At 38.3% G+C, this 22,620-nt stretch overlaps 1 protein-coding gene across 1 annotated transcript in view; it reads right to left on the bottom strand.

Annotated features, from left to right (window-relative positions):
- Positions 1–17,383, bottom strand: part of LOC103142688 (neuron navigator 2-like) — a 74,089-nt gene extending 56,706 nt beyond the window's left edge. Inside the window, exon 1 of the mRNA XM_016674672.1 lies at positions 16,649–17,383. Within this exon, the coding sequence (XP_016530158.1) occupies positions 16,649–16,846 (198 nt within the window). The 5' untranslated portion in view covers positions 16,847–17,383. The remainder of the gene's footprint in view (positions 1–16,648) is intronic.
- Positions 17,384–22,620: the final 5,237 nt, after the last annotated feature.

The following is a 22,620-nucleotide window of genomic DNA, read 5'->3' on the forward strand; positions in this document are numbered from 1 at the left end:
GTTGAGGATTTATGGCTTAATTATCTGTTCATTAACATGTACAGAAATACGAGTATAAAAGCACACGAGAAACATTATTTATCACCAGACAACAAAAAGTAATATTGTTCAAATAACTGAGTAAAAACGTAGGTTATTTTTCAACATCACATTTAAATCTCATGATTTATTTCCATAAAAAGTACCAGAAGGAGCTTTTTCAAAGTTCTGAATGGTTAGCGGTTTCAGAGTCCATGTTAAAACACAACCACACTAGTTTCCATTTTTCCCCGAGGCTTAGCCGTAAGCCAGGAGGGTCAAGAGCTACGATAAGCTCAAGGTTTTAACAACATTTCAACAATTACAAAACACAAACAAGTTTGACACATTTATATGATGAAAAATGTAATACAATAAGCTTTAAAATGGACCAAAGGCCTTCCCTCTGCAAGTGGCACAACAATTTTGATTTATGGACCGCAGGTCATTTGTTGACATGACAACCATGACGGTCAAATAATCAATCGAACGGATAGAACGCACCATAGATTACCGACATCGACGGCACTTCATAACACAGACGGTGGGTCATTTTAATCTTCTAAATGTGCTGATGTTTTCATGCTTATGTTGTCGGTTCCACTTATTTTTTTGTTGCTCACACACACTGACCTAGAGGTGTGTTGTCAGCCGGTGTGTGTGGGGGTTAGCTGTGTAATTAAGCTAGCTTTCTTATCAACCCATCTAAGAACCTCCACTGCCTTCCCTTCCTCTCTGCACCAGAAGAGATGCAGATAAGAAAAGGAGAAGCAGAAAAAGAGCCTCAACAGGGCGCTTACTGAATAAAATGACTTTTAATAAAGCTGCTGCTTTTAATGCTATCACCTCTGAAATCTTTATAAAGGTTTGATTTTCCATTTCTTTGCTCCACATGTCTTTTCTGCAGCTGACCTGCTTTGTATTTTATCTCAGAATCCCAGACTCTGCTGAATATTTACCACCTCTGCAGCACCATATTGCCCTGAACAGTCAGTTTGTGCAACAATGCACAAAGCAAAGTGAAAGAATGATGCCTTGCTAATGCTTCAAAGGAAAATAGACTTGTGCACGCATGTGCTGCAGAACTCTAAAGGGGTAATTGACCCGATTGTAACTTTCCAAGCAGACATCAAAGTGAAAGACGGAATCAGGTGAGGGGAAACCACAGAGCATTTCCCTTTATATTAAACCCTTTGCTAATCCGCAGCCTTCTAGTAACCCAACACCGAAGCTGCTGCATTGTTACAGCCTGACGAGACAAGCCCCATAAAAAATACATCAACATAGAAATATACAGAAACGACTTAGAGCCACTAAATGAAGGGAATTTTGACTTGAATCTCAGAAATTCTGACTTGAAAATTACTGACTTTTTTCTCAGGATTCTGATTTTAATCTCAGAAAATGTAGATGTGAATTCTTCAAAAGACGAAGTAAAAGCCAGAATTCTGAGATTGAAATCAGAATTGTGAAAAAAAATTCAGAATTCTGAGAAAAAAACTAAGAATTCTGCAGAAAAATAAACTAAATTCTGCAAAAAAGAGAAAGTTGTGACCCTATGTGAGAAAAAAGTCGATTAAAGTGAGGATTTTGTGATTAAAGTCAGGATTGCTAGAAGAAAAGTCAGAATTCTAAGAAAAATTACATTTTGAGAAAAAATGTGACTGAATTCAGCCTTCTGTGAAAAAACAGTCAGAATTCAGAGACTAAACTCAGAACTGAGAAGAAAAATCTGATTTATTTTGTGAAATTAAAGTCAAAATTCTGAGAGTCAGAATTGTGATAGGAAACATCAGAATTTGGTGAAGAATATTTTAGAATTCTGAGAAACAAGTTGAATTAAGTAAGAATTCTGAAAAAAAAGTCAGAATTAAGCAAAAAAAAGTTCGAAGTCAGAAAAAAAATCTAAATTCTGTGAAAAAAACTGAATTTTCAGAAATAAGTCAGAATTCTGTTATTAAAGTCAGGATTGTGAGAAGAAAATTCAAAAAATCTGCAGAAAAAAGTAAATATTCTGCAAAAAATGTCAAAGTTGGAATTCTTTTTTTTAAGTGACTCTAATCAACTTCTGTAGAAATAACCATCCTCAATTCAAGAACGTCTAAAGTGACTTTTAGCAAACAGAGCTTCCATTCTGTCACATTTTTACACATTTTGACACCAGAGAAACACGTAAAGCTGATAATTTCCCAAATCCCAGCTGCTACTTGACCCTGGACATGACCCACCTACCAGTTTCATGGTGAAATTGTTCTGCTCCCAGCGGCACAGCATCAGACTCATGGTGCTTCATACACCTGCCTCACATGTAGCAAGACGGCCGACGGACCCGTCGGGTCCGGATGGGTCACATCAGGACTAACTTTAGCCCAACAGAACCGGAGTGGGAAGAAACCCCAAGAATCCAAAGAATCCCAGACGGTTTCTCAGGGTGCAGGGAGAGCTGCTGCTACGCTGGGACCAGCAGGTCTCTGGTTGCCTGGACTAGAAGAACCGGGTCCCTCAGCGTCTCCCCACCCACTCTGGACCAGAGAGGAGGTGAAAGGCGAGAGGAGCTCCGCCGCCTCTGCTGCAGCTTTGAGCCGCTGCCAAGCCAAATGCAGGATCCCTCCTCCTCCTTCTCCTCCTCCTCCTCTTTGCCCACAGCAACACATTGTGCAATTGCTTTTCAATAGACCTTTGGTCAAACGGGGAGGAGGCTGAAAAAGAAAGGGACAGTCCTCGTACCCCTCCCCCGATAAAGCTCACCTCCCCCAATAAAATGGAAGAAAAGCAGCAAAAAGATGAGTGAACTTTTAATCGCAGTGTATGGAGACCAAATCTTGCCAAGTATTTTTGGTCTAGTTTGTAGTGCAAATATCTTAGTACACCTGAAATGAGACAAAACTAACTTACAGGTAGCTTTTCAGCAAAATGAAGAAGCTTATTTTAAGTCAACAATCACTTAAAATTTATTAAAAAGTTTTAGTTCCACTGGCAGATTATAACAATATTTTTGCCATGTTAAAATTGAAATAATTTGCCAGTGTAACTAGAACATTTTAATCAATAGTAAGGAATTATTTACCTATAAGCTTCTATATCTTAATTAAAAGTTACTTGTAAGTTATTTTAGTCATTTTTATCAAATGTACTGATATATTTCCAATAGAAACCATTTAAAAATACTCATGTTTTTGTGGTGTATGTGTTTTGACAAATTATTTTTCCAGCCTGAATTGGACTCTAAATTAACTTTAAGTCTTGCTGTCAATCTGGGTTTTTTTATTCTTTATTGAGATTATTTATTGTTTTTGTTTATTATAAGTGAAATAATCTGCCAGTAGAACTAATATTATTTGTCAATATTAAAACAAGTTCCTATGTCTTGCTGAAAAGTTACTTACAGAAGTAAAACCAGCTGACCAAATGTGCTAGAGCTCCACTTGGGTTGCTAGGTGACAAGCTGGGCTTTACTGAGGTTGCTAGGTAACGGGCTGGGCTTTGCTTGGGTTGCTAGGTAACGGGGCTGTGCCTGCTTATTTGTGAAATTACATTTCAGAAGTTTTTGAAATGACTCATTTCCAGACATCTAAAAACATTGATTTGAAGTCAAATAACAGCTGGGTGTTTTTTAAGCACTTGAGCTGTTTTTAGAAAAAGTACAAAACCAAATGGAAGCACAAAAACATGTAAAACGTGAATTTTACTCTGCTATATCTTGCTAAAATGTTACTTGTAACGTTTTTGTCTTTTTTGTTTCCAAGTGTACTAAGATATTCAAACTATAAACTAGACTAAAAGTACTTGGTAAGATTTTGTGTTTTTGCAGTGTGAGAAATGAAAAAGCTTAGAGGCCAAACCACTTAAAACTCCAGACTAACAATCTCCTTTCCAGTTATTATTATTTCTTTAAACAGCTTCTTGCTGTGAAGAAAAGCCAAGTTTTATTTTCCGCAAACACAGATGGACCAAACCGCTCTCTGATCAGCCGTCACTCACAACTCGCTGCCCGATGCGGACCCATGTATTTATGTGCATGTGCTGCGTGGGTTCATAGCCCAAGTATTTATATATTTGTGAGTGTGGAAGAGAATCCACAGTACAGGATGCTCTCCGTTCAAGCTCACTCCAACCCCCTGTGCACACACACGCGCTCCATTCCCAACCACAAATTACAAGCCGAATTTGAATTTTGGGAAAGACCCAAGATCTACAAAAAGTTCCCACAGCAGCGGGAGGCCTGATCACTTCCAGCAGGCTGAACAAAACGCTTTCAACTCCTTAAAATAACAATATTTCTGATTTGTGTAAAGTGATATTTCCACCTAATTCTCTGCAGTGCTGAAAGTAATACGCAATTCAATAGCCATGAAATGATTTATATCAGTTTAATAGTAGCAAAATATAGAAATCTAACACAAACATACACGTCAGGTCCAAAATGGATTCCCATCTTTTTCATTTGTACCAACCATGTTTTGTTTTCTTCTTGCTTGTAGTAATTGCTGTTTCCTCACAAACACTTTGTGTAATTAAGCTAATAAATCAGTAGCCATAATTTGATTATGATGATGATTATGAGTTATGATTTCTTTCCATAAATGAGTGTCCCTACAAACATTTTTCATCAGAGTACAAAATAATAAAGAAATGTAATAATGGCCACACAAAGAACCCAACAGTGAGTTGATTTTTCCACCAGAGCTAAGCGAAGTACAAGTTCTGGTTAATAATTACATTTAGGAGTATTTTTACTATGATGTACTTCATTTTAAGTTTCGCTGGTCTTACTTGAGTAAACTTTCTGGATTCTCTACCACTGAATGAAAAGCAAACATGTTTTAACCAAAGATTCACCAGACACAGACCTGCAGTTTTTGTTATAGTTTCACAAGTTTTTTATCGAAAGAAACTGATTTTATTTTTTTTATATTAATTATTGTCATCCTTAAAATACCAAAATTTCCACTTAACTATACATTTTAGTCTAGCTGATGATGTACTATTTAAATATTAAATTTGATCAGTTACTCAGTACTCGAGCAGACTTTTTTTACTTTACCAAGTAAAAAAGTACTTGGCCAAAGTACTTTTAGCCAGAGTAATTTCTGGGTACCTTTTACTTTTGAGTAGAAATATATTAAATTAGTGCTACTCTTACTTGATGTGAAGTTTGTCAAAAAGTGTTTATTTATTTTTTGAATTCATTTTGTCTAGACAAGTTGTTTCTCCAGTCATTTATCGTTGATTTGTTACGTTGCGTTTGGCGGTTACCATAGAAACCAGCTCCGCCCCCTTTTTCTGTTGCCTTCTGTGACTATGGCCTGCATTGGAAACAGCTCTGCGTTTTCTTCACAAGTACGGTATTTTAGCAGATATTTTAGGCAAATTTGATCACATGCAGTGTTCCATTAGTAACTTTGCTGTTTTGTTTGATATGTTTTAGTTATAATTATTAATGTTGCCCATTTTAGCTATGTTTAATTTTACAAAGTTAACTGTTGCCAACTGCTCATTGGGAAGCATTGCTTTGTAGTTTGTTAATTATTGTATTTTATTTAATGTACGAGGGCAGAAGCTGCTGGACTGATGCAAACCACTTGATTTCCTCGTCTGTCAGAATCAGTACGGTGAACCTGAGTGTGTCTGTCGTGAAGTCAACCTACTGGACCTGAGACGAACGTAGAAGGGTTGCAGATGTACTATCAAAGCAGTGACCTGACCCGTCCACTCAGCCTTTGGACGTTCCCATTGCTCTGAACAGCATTGTCTCACTGTCCCTGTGGCTCTACACTGGGAAACTGTCAGCATTTAAAGCTCGAGTTTAACAGTTTTAGTGGAGGCCTTCAACAAGCTCATTAAGTGCAGCCGCAGTGAATGGACTGAGCAGTGGTTCCTTTCACAGCTCCAAATAAAACACAGTGTATCAGGGACAATAGCGGGGGTAACCCCACCGAGGAGGGGCTTTTGTTTTGGGGGAACCCTCCCTTTAAGCTGGGGGTGAAAACTACGCTGATGATGGGGGGAGACGGACCTGATTCGTATAGACTCTCAGTTTAGGTTCAGAGACTCGCTGTAGGTTGAGACACAGACAAAAAGCTGCTGGACCGATCAGAGTTTACATTTCTATGACCTTTTCTTTTTATAAAATGTAATGATCTGTCTGAGTTACAATAAAAATGGCACTGACTTAAAAGACAACGCAGGACTTCTGGAAAGACTTAATATCTTTAAAATGACAGAAGCACAAACAAAAAATTCTGCTGCACAATTCTACCGATGATCAAAAATGCTAGCATTAGCAGTTAGCTCCAAACCAGTGAAATAATAAACAGAAAACTCAGTATAGCAATGATGTAAAATACTGGGGAGCATTTTTCAGTGGATGACATTAACTGAGGGTGTTTGAAAGATCTTCATGAATAAATAAGCAGCATGCACTCCTTCAAATTAGATTAACCCCTAAATTCAGATGTGATTTTTGATTTATTGTCAATAATTACTCGGTGTGGTTTAGCAAGAAGCTTCTTGACTGTCAGATTTACAGCTCTGCTGTGGAATCCAATATTTACCAGAGCAGCTTTCACACTTATTGCCGTTGCATGCAGGCTGAAACGGGAGGCGTAAGACGGCTTGAGAAAGTCCCCGAAGCTGCAGGAGAGAAGAGCTGAGAGCGGAGATGTGAAAATCCGCTCAGTCATCCTTCCAAAGGCGAACGGCGCTGACAGAAAGCCGAGCGATATTTCACAGCGGTTGTCACGTCTGTTTAAAATGAGCAATCATGTTCAACACCAGCTGAAAGACGAGCAGGAACTCATCATTAAAAATGTAGAGATGATCTGATGCTCGATGCTCTGGGGACGGTGACTTCAGTCCTGTTGACCTTTACCCCCAACCTCTCCTCTCCATTCAGGCTCCAGCTTCCAGACCGATATGACGCTGATCGTGTTAGTTGAGGCGCTGATTCTCCAGGGGGCGCCGCTCACAAACTGCCATTTATGCTTCCCAACGAGCTCCATGTGACAACTGACACGAGGAAAGCAGAGACGCCGGAGTGCGGAGGGCACCTTGGCGGGGGATCGATTGGAAGGATGTTGACTCAGGAGAAGCAGATGTAGGCTCTTAATTAATATGGTTATGTCCTCAGCCATGACCTCAGACAGGAAGACAGCGAGGGCGACCGCACAGGAAGTGGAATCTGATCGAGACGCATTAGGAAAAGAAGTGAGGTCATTACTCCTGGAGCCAAAACGGCGTATGATCACACACACCGAACAGGTTTCCACGCAGAGCAAATTTAATCCCAAGACTTCCAAAGATGATTTATTTATCAATGGAAAATCTGTCCAAGCCAACATGGTAATTTACAGTTATTTAAAGGGTGTTTACAGAAGCCGAGAGCAGAAGATATTCAGATAAACTTCACCAATGGTTTTGATAACGAGTTAATCTATAGAAAGCAGATGGTTGGTGTGAATGTTAAACCTGCATCCTGTTGTGGCACAAACCTGTGTTCTTGATGAAACAGAGATGGTTTTCTCAACAAAAAAACAACTAAGTTTGTTTTCCAGAGATTAACTTATCTCTAGAGAAGCATCTGAAAAAGTGTGAGAGGAAAATGGAAAAGTAATTTCTTATCTAGAGAAAAACATTTTAAAAAACAAATTATGTTGAGAAAACCATCAGGAAATTAATTTGTTATCTCAAGAAAACTGTTGGGAAAAAGATTATGCAGAAAAAAGTTAATTCTTTTGCTTATGTTAACTAATTCTGGCTAACTGCGTTGGCTGTATTTTCTCAACCTTTTGTACTGTCAGATTTATTTTCTAAAGCTTTTCACCTGTTTTGGCCTCGACAACCTACAAAATTAAAAGTTAAAAACCAAAGAATTGATTCTTGGTCATTGAGTTAAATCCAGATAAAAGTTGATCTGGATAAAAAGCTGCCTTTAAGGAAGTGGGAACCAATTGACAACTTTAGAACGACCTCACTTCACACACCCTCATTAGAAAAGGAAATATTTTGTTTTTTAAACATGCTACCATCTATTCCTTGATCAGAATTGGACGTTTATTGTTCAGTAAAAACGCTTCAGGACAAACGTCAGGTTTCTGCTGCCGCTCAGTCGGATCAATCTGCAGGACACACAGGTGCTGGGTGGAAATCTCTTATCTCTAAAGAGTCAGCTGTCAGAAATGAAAGCAAACGACCTCAATTTGCCCTTGATGACGAATCTACTGGAGGCGATTCTAACAGCGACTCTAAATGAAAAGGTTCAGAGTTTAAATCCATGAGGATAAGAGACGATTCCCTACAAAACATGTTCTTTTTTTCTTTACTTGAACTCTGCAGTCTGTTAAAACCTGGTTATTTCTGTTCAACAATAACATCCCGGACAATAAAACGTCCATTAAATCTGGTTTTAACTAGCAGCGCCTCTTGAAGTGACATATGTCTGTGTGGTCCTTTGTCATGGTAATAAAGAAAGTAATATACCCAGAACCCCCAGCAATCTGTGCAGCTCCGGACCGGCGGCCATTAGCAATGCAACGCTGCTGATTCTCCTTTCTCCCTCACCTGCTCCAGTCTGCAGGAGGCTGGAGCTGGGAACCATAAAAAAGTCATGACTGCATTTCACTGGGAGGAGGGAGGAGCACCAGTAATAAAGAACGGCCTCTTATTGGGGTCAACAAGGTTGAATCTACGTCGGCGTATTCGAGTCATTGGTGATAGAAAAAAAGGACATTTCCGCAAAGAAGGTCAGAAAATTTAGTTTATCTCTAAAATGTTCTAGAAAAAATACAAAAGACTTTCTGAGTTCAGGAAAAAAATAAATTCAGAAATTTTGACATTGTCTGAAATTTTCTGAAACAAAACAAAAGGATTAAATTTCTGAGTACCAAAGGTAAAAAATTCGAGAAGAAAATCAAACATTTTGAGATTAATCAAACAAATTTTATAGAAAAAAAAGGAAATTTCAAAAGTCAAACATTTTCAACTCTTTAAACTCAGAAAATTTTTTAAATTGGAAAATTTTCAACAAAATGTCTGAGATTAGTCTCAGGCTTTTTCCACCAAATTTTTGACTTCTCAAACTCAGAAATTTTCAAAATGTTTCTATAAAATTTGTGAGATTAAACTCCAAATGTCTTAGTTTTTTGCAGAAATACTTTTTTTTCTATCAATTTTGGCTCTACTTTGTCGAAATAGTACTCATTGGAATTTAATCCAGCTTCCTTTGAGATTAAATAAAAAAAAAGTAAGTTTTTACATTAATCTGTATCTTTCATATCCATGCAATTCCAAATGTACAAGCATAACTAACTTAGATTAATATTTCAGAGCTTAGATTATTTTTTTGCGTTTATTTGTCTGCATTTTCCCTGTTATTGGTCTGAAAATATTTTTAGCCAATGACATTGCTGCATTATAGTCATTTAATAGAAACACTGCAAAACATCAAAGCTTACAAAGTATTTTTCTCTATTTCAAGTATCTTAGTACATTTAACTTATTAGTCAACATTACAATACACCAATATTCTTTAAATACTAATATGAATATTTTTGAATAATATCTTAAACAAATAAAGTTGAATGAAATAAATCTAGCTGAGTTTGTTAAACTGTTTCATGAAGCTGATGAGAACTTCTGAATCTAATTTTAATGAAACAAACCAATCAGTTTGACTTTAAGGGTCATTTAATTAACTTTCAATCCATAATAATCAAAAAAGTTCACATATATCTCTGTGTAAGCGTGTTCACAGTCGATTCAATCCCAGAAATCTTAATTAAATTTATTTAAATTGTGAAATCATAATCTCCAGCAACTGCATCTTCAAAAAGGGATGAATTAATGGAGCTGACTTATCAGGCCAAAGCTTTTTATTATTGGACGGGGATTTATTTAAACAGTTCCTGGTTTATTTAACAGACCATCTTGGTAAATATTACCTTCATGATGTCTTTATGTGGTTCAGATTCAGCTCCCAGACTAATAAATTCGCACAAAGGCGGCAGCAGTTTGCCTTTCAAAGATGTTTATTAAGATAATAGATCCTAATCACTCAATTATAAAGACAAATATCTGCCTCTCAGGACGTTAATCTGAATGTTTCTCAGTTTTCCAGTCTGTATGTCATATTAATTATAGGATGTTATGTAAAAAAAAAAAAGAAAAAAAAAGAAAAATCAGAATGTACACTTTTGAAGGTTTCAGAGCTGCAGCAGAAAATGAATGAGCTGACAACAGACTTCAGGATAAAATGTGGAAACAGGAGAGTGATGTGAAAAACGGAGGCATTAATAATTAATGAGGAGGCAAAGATGCTGGCCTTGCATGAGTGCACACACATGAACGCTACACTGCAAAAACGCAAAATCTCACCAAGTTTTTTAGTCTAGATTCTAATGCAAATATCTTAATACCTTAAAATAATTTCATATTTCTTGCTGAAAAGTTACTTATAAGTTAGTTTTGTTTTATTTCAAGTGTACTAAAGTATTTGCAATGAAACTAGACTAAAATTACTTGATAAGATTTTGTGTTTTTGCAGTGTAAGGCTTGATTTTATGAATGGGAATGGTTGCAAAATAGAAATCAAACACTAGAGGGCAGCAGTCAGGTTTGCGCAAAGAGCCTCTCAGCTGTAGCAGCATTATAAAAGGTTGAAACTCAGTACAGCTTGTCAGGATATATATATATATAATCACACACACACACACACACACGCACACACACACAGAGCAGGTGGTTTGACACATTCCCAGACTGTAGTGGCAGATTTCACACTCTGAGCCACAAACACCTGCAGACCTGGTTCATCCCGGCCTGTAAATACTCGCTGGGTGACTCCCTCTCTTTGCTCCTGCTGCATTGTGGATTAACTCTTTGTTAAAGGCGTACCGAACGAGTCGGGGCTGCGAGCCAACTGGGCCATCCAGCTGGATGCGTGAGCTGCTGCTTCTCTTCAACCAAGGCTTCACTAATCCCTCAGATAACTACTGACTTACCCTGTCAGGCGCTTAAAGGTGTCATGTCCAACTCACTTTGTGTTTCCTGTTTGACTTTCTGCAAACACATCCAGTCATTCAGCTGCTTAATGCACGCAGGATTTTAAAGGTGACCTATTAAGCTTTCTTGAACAGGTGAGGACAGATCTATGGCCTATACAAAACATTTTTTGTATAAAATCATTCTTAGATAATGAGATCTTAGTCTGTTCTAGGGCGTCTTGTCACTTTAAATCCAAATAAGCTGCTGGTGGCGTTTACACCCGCATGTGAAAATGGCTGCAAACAGATTCTTAATTATACAACCATGCATCTGTGAAAATACAAGTGGAGCCTCCTGCATACTGCAAAATCTCACCAACTATTTTTTGGTCTAGTTTTTTGTGCAAATGTCTTAGTAAACTTGAAATAAGACAAAACTAATTCAATGTTTGTTACTGGTTTTGCAACCGTCAACTGTATGTTGTTTTTATGGGTTTTATGTTTGTGATGTCATGATATAAAGCACTTTGAACTGCATTGCTGCTAGACGAATTTGACTGATTACAACTAACTTTTCTGAAAGATATAGGAGCTTGATTTAGGTCAAGAATTTCTTAATATTTATTAAAAAGCACTATTTCCACAGCGATTTTATTTCACTTCAAACATGGCAAAAATGTCTTGTTAAAAGTGAAATATTCTGCTAATGGAACCAGAATTTTATCAAAAATATTAAGGAATTATTGACCTAAAATAAGGTCCTATGTATAGCTGAAAATATACTTTTAAGCTTGTTTTATCTTATTGCAGGTGTACTAAGGTATTTTCACGAGAAGCCAGACCAAAAATACTTTGTAGGATTTTGTGTTTTTGCAGTGTACAACCAACAAGAATGCAGCATGTGATTTCTAAGTCAATAACAAAGCACCTGTCTTTTCCAGCAGCCATTATACAATGCATACGGCGGTAAAAGCAGCTGACCAAGCGTGCTGGAACTCCGCTTGCGTTGCTAGGTAACAGGCGGAACTCGCCTGGGGTTGCTAGGTAACAGCTGTGGTTCGCTGCAGTTACTAGGTGAAAGGTCAGTGCCTGCTGATTTATGACATTACATTCTGAATTTTTTTTGAAACGGCTCCTTTTCAAGAAATCAAAAAAACATCAACTTATTGCCAAAAACTGTCTATTTGGGGTATTTTTAAAGGCTTTGGGTGTTTTTAGAAGCAATTGAAACCCAAATTGTAAGTACGAAAAATGTCAATTTTGTATAATACGTCCCATTTAAGATTACTTTGCTCCTTTTCTGCATGCTTCGTTTTGTTAATTTTGTTTCAAATGAGACTCTTCTGAAACTACTGTTCACCAGATAAAGATAGAACGCATAAAAAAAATTGTTCCCCTGATTAAAAATCAGCTCAAACCTCAGCCCACATCTAGTTGTACTCTAACTAAAGCTATTTGCGGCTCCCTCTCCAACTCCTCAGCGGTCAAATTTTCAGATTAAACATTGTGCAATATGAAAAGATTCAACAGGAAACCATACAGCAGTGGCTTTTAACCTGGGCCCATTACAATTCTGCTCAGTTTTCTCCAAGGAGGCAATCCACAGCTGGAAACACAAAGTAGAGGAAGAAGCAATATGTTCTTGCTCCTGATGTACCAACTTCAAATGTTCCCCATTTCATCGCTGGAAACGCTGGAAACGCTGCTCACGCTGCGGTAAGCACTCGATGCTGAGAGGAAATGACAACGAGACGGAGGAACGACACCGCAGGGTGCTGATTTTCACACAAACTGATTTTCTTTGTTTGAACGGCTGAATAAAACTGACGATTTAAAATCATTCTTACAATTACAACAGAGTATTGACATTTGACTAAAACTGCTTCTTGTGTTGTTCTATTTTAGCATGTAATTTATAAACAATTTTAGGATTTCTACTTGATATTTAACCTTCATTTTTTAGAAATGCAAGATCCAACTATTTCACCACTGCTGTATTTCAGAACAAAGAACTTTAACACTGAGCAGAATATTAGAGTTTCACTGGAAAACACAAAATATTACCAAGTAATTTTGATCTAGTTTCTTGTGCAAATATCGTAATACTCTTGAAATAAGAGAAAACTAACATAAAAGTAACTTCTCAGCAAGATATGGTGTCTTGTTTTAAGTAAATATTTCCTTAATATCGATGAAAAAGTACTAGTTCCATTAACTTATAACATTTTTCCTATGTTACAAGTGAAATAATCTGCTAGTGAAGCAGCTGTTAAGCACTAGAAACATAACAAATGCAACAAATGTTCACATACATGCTGGTGTTTGAACAGTTTCTAATAATTTTTAGGTAATATTTTTGTTGTTGCACAGATTTTGTAAATAGTCTGTTGAGTTTTAGTTCTCTAATACACTTTCGCATTTTGTATAGTTTTTAAATTAACCTACCTAGTTTCACATTCCTTTGGACAAAAGTATGCTATTCTTAATTAGCATACTTAAGAATATGCTAATTATTCTTAAGTATGCTAATACTTAAGCATACTTAAGAATATGCTAATTATTCTTAAGTATGTTAATACTTAAGAATAATTAAGTAATTATGTTGAAATTTTGCCCTTTCAGTTACCGGAATGCAACGACACAAAACAGCAGGCTGTTACCTAGCAACCCCAGCGAAATCCCAAACTGTTACCGAGCAACCTAAGCCGAGCTCCAGCACAGCACAGTTTCACCTAGTAACCCCAGCGAAGCCCAAGCTGTTACCTAGCAACCCCATCTGAGTTCTGCTCATCACCTAGCAACCCAAGCGGAACTCCAGCACATTTGGTCAGCTGGTTTTACCCCCGTATCTGCTGTACAAGGGCTGCTGGGAAAGACAAATGTTTTGTTGTCAACTTAGCATCCAGAAACCACTCCTGCACAACAATTCTTGATGGTTGTGCAGGAGGCTCCACTTCTGCTTTTCAAAGACGTACAGTTGTATAATTGTGCATCTATTTGCAGTCATTTTCACTTGTGAGTCTAAAAGTTGAGTTGGGGGATGTGGCCAACAGCAGCTTATTTGGATTTAAAGTGACAAGACGCTCTAAAGCAGCTCAAAATAGGCAGAAGATTTAAAACTCACTATCTAAGAATGATTTTGTGACAAAAATGTAATGAACATGTTTCAGATGTTCATTACATTCACACCCACAGACTTATCCTCACCTGTTCAAGGAAGCATAACAGATCACTTTTAAAGAGTGTTTTGGTGTTTCATTTTTTATTCCACTGGGTTTCAAGTTTAATTTTTCCCAAATATAACAAAAAAAAACGAAAATAACAATGCAGGACTGTAAAACAGCAAGACTGGATAGAGTCCAGCATATGACTGCAACATTCAGGTCGCTGCCTCTGTTCAGAAAGGTCGAGGGTTAACATAGCCAATGGTGACGAGGGCTGCTTCATCAGCACCACAGGGATGAGGAAGAGAAGGAGGAGGAGAGACAGAGGACAGAGGGGAGAAAGTCATGTAAAGTAGGTCAGCGAGAAAATGTGATTATCCAGAAAAACAAACAGCAGCCTCATCCCATGTCCAGAAACACTGGCCTCCTGTATCTTCTCCTCAAACTGCGTCCAGATCCGTCTCCGAGCGACGTCACGCTCAGAGTCACACTTACTGGACAGGTTGGCACAAACACAGACGGGGAGACAGCTCCTTCTCCCGCTGCCTTACATGGTGCTGGAGCGACTGCTCTGGCCACTGCAGCCCTGCTACACAGCCAATATTTCAGAAACGCAGCTAAACAGCCACCCTGGCGTCCCGCTACGGCTCCGTTCTGGACAGCAACGTCCCACAACGACCAGCTTCCTTTCAGGAAATCAACTGAATTCAAGCAGAATTCAACAAGGCTACAGTTTTCTGGGATTATTTAGAGAAATCAGTGAACTGCTTATATACTGAAACAACTGTTTTTCAGGGGGATTGGTCATGCAAAAAGTCACATTTTGCACATTGTTATGCTTCTATTTGAGTTCCTACTCCTTTTAAAAACAGCACAAGCTCTTAAAAAACACTCAGGCATTTTTTGGCAATAAGTTGATGTTTTTTGGTGCATGAAAAATGAGTCATTTCAAAAAACTCCTGATTGTTGAGTGCTACTGCGTTGTTACCTAGCAACACAACCAGCAATTTTAGTCATCTGGTTTTACTGTGGTACAAGTTGTACCACAGTAAAACAGAAAACATAAGTTTTTTGTTGTTGTTTTCATTCAAAAACCACTTGCTGCATTCTTAGTGATTGTGCAAGAGGCTCCACTTGTGCTTTTCAAAGATGTACAGTTGTATAACTGCGCATCTGTTTGCAGCTATTTTCACATGCGATTGTAAAAGTTGAGTTGGGCGTTAGCTTGCAACTTTTTCTTTATTTTATGAAAGTCCTAACTGGCAGTTTACTGACTACTGATTAATATGACTGATATGTTTTGAAGTGCAATTTTGTTCAGAAAGACTTCAGTAACCATTCTATATAATGTTTTGGTTGTTTTGTTTATTTATTTTTGAATATTTAAAATATCTTCCAGTTTTGGTATGTAAAATGTTTTGTGGAAAAGAAATTTGACTAATTTTTGAGGGTGTACTTGCATTAATAGGCCTTTATCATAAGGCTGAACAATAAATCAGTAACAGCATATATCATCAAAACCACGTCATCAATATCAGTATTAATAAGTAATACGTCCGATACAGTTTTCAATAATTTCACTGAACTACAATCCAGAACCGCACAGCCGTCTGGGAGGAAAGACATTAGCTGCTCAACCTAGCTAAGCAAGGTTGGTGAACTAACTCACTCACTATCTGGTTACCTAGCAACTCACTCACTCTTTGGTTACCTAGCAACAACCTGTTCAGTAACTTGCACAGCTGCAGTTTAAGGTTTCGCCACCATGCCTCAAAAGCCATAAAAAATAAACGATGTGGAGTGAAAATTGTGGATAAAACCAGATATTTAAAACAAAAAAAACTAATCAATAATTATCAATATTGACTGATATAAAACACTTCTATCGTGAGAGGTTTGACAGTCATGTTAGCTCTACTTTATCATTATATTAGCTGAAAATGGTCTCAAAACAACAATGTCATTGTTTATACCAATAACTTCTGGAAAAATTTATCGTCCAGTAAAATCTGTTGTTGTGTAGACCTGTTGCAATAAGCAATACATCAATTAATCGCATTATAAATGAAAGCAAATTCAATAATTTACATTTATTGTTTTTCTCTTCTGGTGCTTTGTTGTTTTTTTTTAAGTATAATTTTGCTTACAGAGACTTCATAATTAGTTTTATTCATTGTTTATATTTTGTTTATTTAGTTTGGATTTCAAATGTCTTCCACTTCCAGTGTTAGAATTTAAAGTTTATTGGCCTTTGAGAATGTGTTCTTGCATCGTTACCATTTATAAACGGTCTCAAAACAATATCAGTTATCACAATAACATCTGGGGCAATTTATCGTCCAGCAGAATTTGTTGTCCTTACAGCTTTTTATTTGCATTTCTTATTTTGGTAAAGTTAGAAATCACAAACCAAGACCGAACAAAATGTGACAGAAATGAGAGAGTTGAGTGAGAAAAGCAAAGCAGGTGTGGATGATGTTGACACACCTGAGGGTTTCCAGTTGCCTCCGACTCCGGAGAACTCCTTGGCGGTCTGGTGGACACCTGCCGGCTCTTGAGCGGCGCCGAAGGCAGCGCTAAGGCCGACGGTCTGCTGGGGGTCTGGGGGATGGGGAGGGCACTGTGAACCGGTTTGGGTTTCGGGAGTCCTGACTTCATGGCTGAGGCCACCAGGATGGCTGGCATCTTCTCCCCCGAGTCCACCAAACGACTGAACCACCCTCCACTTCCACTTCCACAGATTTCTGCTCACTCACTTCAGATCCCAGTGTTCCCAGAACCGAGCAGCACACACCAAGGTTGCACCTGATTGAGGTACAATTTGTCAGCGTTCGGCTCTTTGGCTGCAGAGAAGTAGGGAAGCCTTGCCAACATGCAGCACAGTGGGGGGGTTAACCCTCACATTTCCACCTGTTTCCCATTACAGGCAGCTTCGACTCAAAAAACACAAAAAAAAATGTCCAAAGATTTCTGCAGAAAAACCAGCAAATAAATCCCAGGGAGGAATCCCCAGTTGCCTTGCGGCGTTGCAAGAAATCCCTTCCACTCACCTCCAGTTCAGAGTGAGTCGGCAATTAACCAAAAGAACCCTTCATCAGCTCCTCTTCCTCCTCTTGAATGAAATAATTGCCTGAAGTCGTGGATTTGTGAAGAAGAACAGAGCGGAAACAGATGGAGAGAGGCGGCAGCGATGCAGCAACTGTTCGCTTCAGCGACTGCCCCGCTTGTGACAGCGCAGCCTGAAAACACACTCCACACACTCTCTCTCTCTCTCTCTCTCTCTCTCTCTCTCTGCGCTCAGCAGCAGGTGTGGCTTAGATCAGGCTGACATATGTGGAAACCGGCTCAACACACACTGGTGGCGTCTTCATCCAGCCTGCCGCTCTCTGATCCCGTTTGGCTTAACTCCTCACTCAAACGCCACATTTATGAAGCCGCTTGCTCTCAACTCCGGTCTGAAAACAATGTTCCAACGTAGCAAGTTTGATCTGGGAATTTCTTTATGAGAATGATCAAAATGAGGTAAATTAGTTGCGCAGTATTCAATTCTGAGAAAAAAAAAGTCATAATTCTGACATTAAATTTATAATTCTAACAAAAAAGTAAAACTATATAAACTAGTTTACTTGTAATCCATAGTGCGTAGGAGAACACCAGGTTCAATTATTGGATATTTTTGTTATTAAAAACTTGTTTTTAAAAGTTATTATTCCCTGAACAGGTTAGGATATATTTATGGATGATATAAAACATGTTAATTACATATTTTGCACGAAATCATTCTTATATAAAGAGATTGTAGTCTGATCAGTTCTGCCTATTTTGAGCTGTTTTAGGGTCTCTAATACACTATTACTCTCATAATAGTACTATAAAGGGTCAGTATTTTGAATTTTCCTGGAGCAATAATATAATTTATAGCTTAATCAGGCAACTTTTTTTCCATCAGTGGTAATAATAATGCTGTACATATCAAATATGACTTAAAAGAAATTTTACTTTGTAATTTATGCCTTGAAATTGAGGCTCCGTCTCTTTAAGAAGCTCCTGCTCTTTCTGAAGCTCCGCCTTCAGGAAGTCACCACAACATGGCTCCTCTATGAACCCTTTAACGACATTTTTACCAACCTTTCACTGAGAAGTAGCTCCTATAATGAGCTCAGCAGATGTGCAGTTCCACCAGGTGTTTGCTAATTGCTGCTGGCTAGTCTGAAGGAGCTGAATGAAGGCGGAAGCTCTGAAGATTGGAAACTGCAGCTCTGAGAAGGAGCTTCATCCTTGAAAGCAGAGCTAGGTTCAACCAGGTGTTTTGCGCAGCTGGATGGTTGCCATGGAGACTAAAGGATTTCTCAAACATGCATGAAAGAATCAAAGCAACACTTCAGGTGTGGTTTTGATGAGGGAATAACATTATAAAATAAAAAAAGTCAATTTTACATGACACTTCCCCTTTAAAACCAAATAAGCTGCTGCTGGCCATGTTCCCCAACTCAACATTTACATTTTTTTTTTTTTGAAAAGCAGAAGTGGGGCCTCCTACACAACTAACAAGAGTGCAGCAAGTGGTTTGTGGATGCTAAGCAGCCATTGTACAGTGCATACAGTGATAAAACCAGCTGACCAAATGGGCTGGAACTCAGCTTGGGTTGCTAGGTAACAGGCAGAATTCTGCTGGGGTTGCTAGGTAACGAGCAGTGTTACATTCCGCAGATTTTTGAAACGGCTCATTTTCCAGACACTAAAAAATCATTAACCTATTGCCAAAAAACAGCTTGGTGGTTTTTTTTTTTTAAGTTTTGGGCTGACAGCCGTGCTAATCAATTACTGAATTTACTGAAGATTGATCACGTATAATGCTGCATTGGTAAAACAGAAGGAACAGACATGCTACCTTTTTCCTCTGTTCCTCTATTGTTATTTAAATTTTAAATCGTTTTTTTAATTCAGCTTTATGTTCACTTTATATTTGTATTGCTGTAGCATCAAAAAAATATATATATATATTAACATTATTATCAATCTCCTCACACACACCAGGATAGATTTTGTTGTTTTTTGTTTGTTTGTTTTTTTTGTTTGTTTTTTTTTTTGTTTTTTTGCTCATCCCCATCCTACTGGCACAGCTAAAACCCTTCCAGTAATTTACTCTACAATCACTGTTTACTTATAATAACAGGGAAACTATGTTCAACTCTGCAGCTGCCTACAAGAAACAACCCAAGCCAAACGAATTAGGAGAAATTACTAGCATCAGAGCCACGAGAAAGTGCAACTCTTGTGCTTTTACATCTCAGAATGAAGAAATCATTTTGCTTCATTTCTTGAATGTAATATTTAAAAACCGACTCTCGTGGAAGCAGGGTGAATATGGTAATCCTAATCCTGTTATATTAATCCCAAATTATGCTAATGCTGATATCTGATTATGTCTAAGTGCCATGATTTGCATCTGTGTGTTTTTAGCAACATAAGGGCTTGAAAATCCAAATAAATCAAACTATTCATCCAGGTTTTTCCAAACCAGTAGCCTAAAATACCTGAAAAAAAGTACTTTTAACGTTCCTGTTCAAAATCTATCTTTAAATCTGCCTCAGCGTAACACTACAAGCCTTCCTTTCAACAGTGAAACATATAGGAAAATACATCAACTCCACCCTGGCTGCCTCAAATGTCATTCTCTCATTTGGAAAATGGAAAAAAGGAGAAATCATGCGAAGCATAACAAGGGAAATTTCCATTATTTTCCTTCCCCTGTGATGATAAACATATGTCAGACCCACGTGGATCACAGAGCTGCACTTCACAGTCACAAGAAGAAAAAGAAAAGCAGTGAAACGTGATTTATGCTGCAACCTTTGAAGATACCTGATGAGAGTCCAGTGGAGTCTAATAATAGAGGCTGTTTGGCAGTAAATGGGCGGTATTGACAGTAATAAGTAGGACACCCACCGCTGTGCTCTGCTGTATGTTTATACTGTATTTCTCCCAGAATAATAAACATTCATGTGGGGTAGGTGGTGGGTGTTTTCAGTGAGCTGCAGTCAGATTCATGTCAACAGAGATTATATAGGAACTCTATAGGAGGCTTGCTTAAATATGTATATCTGGGTGCAGCTCTGCAGAGTTCTGACATCTGTGCTCAAAAAAACACCAGCCCAGGCATCTGTGTTCAGTCTATGCACCGCTTAAAAAAACACTAAGGTGCTAAAGAATGTGGCGTATGGAAACGTGTAGTGCAACTACAAACGTAGTCATCACTTTACAGTGAATATCAACACAATTTGTTGGAGCAAAAGTTGAATTGTGCTTAGATTGCAAGATTATCAAGAATAGTCCACATTAACACATTGCAAAAACAAAAAACTTTACACTTGAAATAGGACAAAAGTAACTTGTAAGTGTCAGGATCCGTGTTTTTGTGTGTTTATTTTTGAGTTTTTCCTGTGTAGTCCTGTTCCTGCGAGTCTCGGTCCTGTCCTCCCCGTTGATTGCTCCCTATGTGTGTCTCATTTCCCCTGATTACCCGTGTATATTTAAACCCACCTGTGTCTGTGTTCGTTGTCGGATCCTTGTAGTCAGTGTCGTTTGTCTTACGTCTTGTGTTCGCTCCAGTAGAACTGTTAAGTCCTGGATAGCGTTAGCTCTCGTTTCCAGTCCGGTGTGTCAGTTGCTACCGGTGTTTGGCTGTGTGCCTGTCTCTCTGCCGTGCTGCCTGTTTTTGGACTGTTTCGAGCATCATCTTTATTAAAACCATCATATTCGTACATCCTGGGTCCGCCTGCGTCATCTCCTCACCACCTCAACCACACCTCACGACAGTAAGTAAATTTTAGCTTGTTTTAAGTCAATAATTCCTTAATACATGTCATGTTATAAGTGAAATAATCCAGTGGAACTTAAACTTTTTCTTCTATATTAAGGAAATATTATGCAAAATTCAGCTGCTTCTAAAAAAATGCCCCCAAAAAACACCCAGGTGTTTTTCTAGCAATAAGTTAATGTTTTTTGGTGTCTAGAAAAACCTTCGGAATGTAACGTCACAAATAAGCAGCGTTCCTCCTGTTACTAAACAACCCATGTCGACCTCCAGCACATTTGGTACAATGGCTGCTGGAAAGGACAATTGTTTTGTTGTTGACTTACAATCAAGAACCCACTTGCTGCATTTTTGTTGGTTGTGCAGGAGGCTTCACTTCTGCTTTTCCAAGATGTACGGTTGTATAAATGCGCATCTGTTGGCAGCCATTTTCACTTGTCAGAGTTAACATTGAGTTCGGGGGCGTAAAATTTAATTAAGAATAATTTTGTGCAAAAAATGTACTGAACATGTTTTGACCTGTTTTTTTGATCCATTTGATTTGATCTATTTTTTGATCATATTTTATTTTTTGTGATTTATATTTGAGAAAGGTGCTATATAAGTAAAACCCACCTTATAACTCACTTTGTGGAAACTGGACAAGTAGCTTGTACAGCGTTTAACGTATTTGGGTCCTTTGCGTAACAAAATACTTCAAGATCAAACTCAAACTACTTGTTAAATATCTTTCATCCCCAAGCCACAATTCATATTCAGGCTATTCAAGATGCAGCAATATTTATGCATCATAAATTAAATTAACTTGTGGACACACGCACACCGACACACATTTATTGCTGATTGTTTTCATCAGCGGAGTCAGCAGACCGGAACAACTGGGCCGCCTGCGCCAACATGAGCAGCGCTAACTGGAGCAACAACCTGACATTTCCACCGTGCCGCCACAGGATCTTTGACTTGACCTACACATCGTTTCTTTCATCGCTTTGCCCCCGCCCCACGCAAAACCTCTCATGGTAATGAAGGGTGGCAGCCAACAGGGCCCTGGCACAGCTGCAACACAACATGCAGTCAAAGGACAAACACACAAATGACGAAGACTCTACGTACACATTCAACACAAATTAATCTCAAAGGAATCTGCTGAGTCAGCTAAAGTAAGGACAAAGTCATTTTTGCTTGTGAAACACAAAATCAAATTGAGATTAAAAAAAGCAAATAAGGAGAGTCAGAAAAGAGGAGGGAGCAGGCATCAGTCAGAGTAGATTTGTGCATTAGTGTCAGTCCAGATGCAGCATATGTGTGCATGTGTGCGTGCGTGTGTAAGCGTGTGCATGTGTGTGTGTGTGCGTGCGTGTGTATGTGTGTGCATGTGTGTGTGTGTGTGTGCGTGTGCATGTGTGTGTGTGTGTGTGTGTGCATGTGTGTTTGAGATCTAAATGGGTCTTTATGGCAGTATGTGGGAAGCGAAGTATCCTGTCATCATCCTGTCAAATGTCACCAATAAAGAGAGCTGGGTTTATGCTCATATGGAGCATCAAACATGCAAACAAACAGCAAAAACATGGACACATAACCCTAAAACTCCACTTTCATTCTAAACTGTTTGGATTTATTCAAACTCTTTTCGTATTTAATT

This window comes from Poecilia formosa, unplaced genomic scaffold, assembly GCF_000485575.1.
Source record: "Poecilia formosa unplaced genomic scaffold, Poecilia_formosa-5.1.2 Scaffold99, whole genome shotgun sequence".
Classification (NCBI taxonomy): Eukaryota; Metazoa; Chordata; class Actinopteri; order Cyprinodontiformes; family Poeciliidae; genus Poecilia; species Poecilia formosa.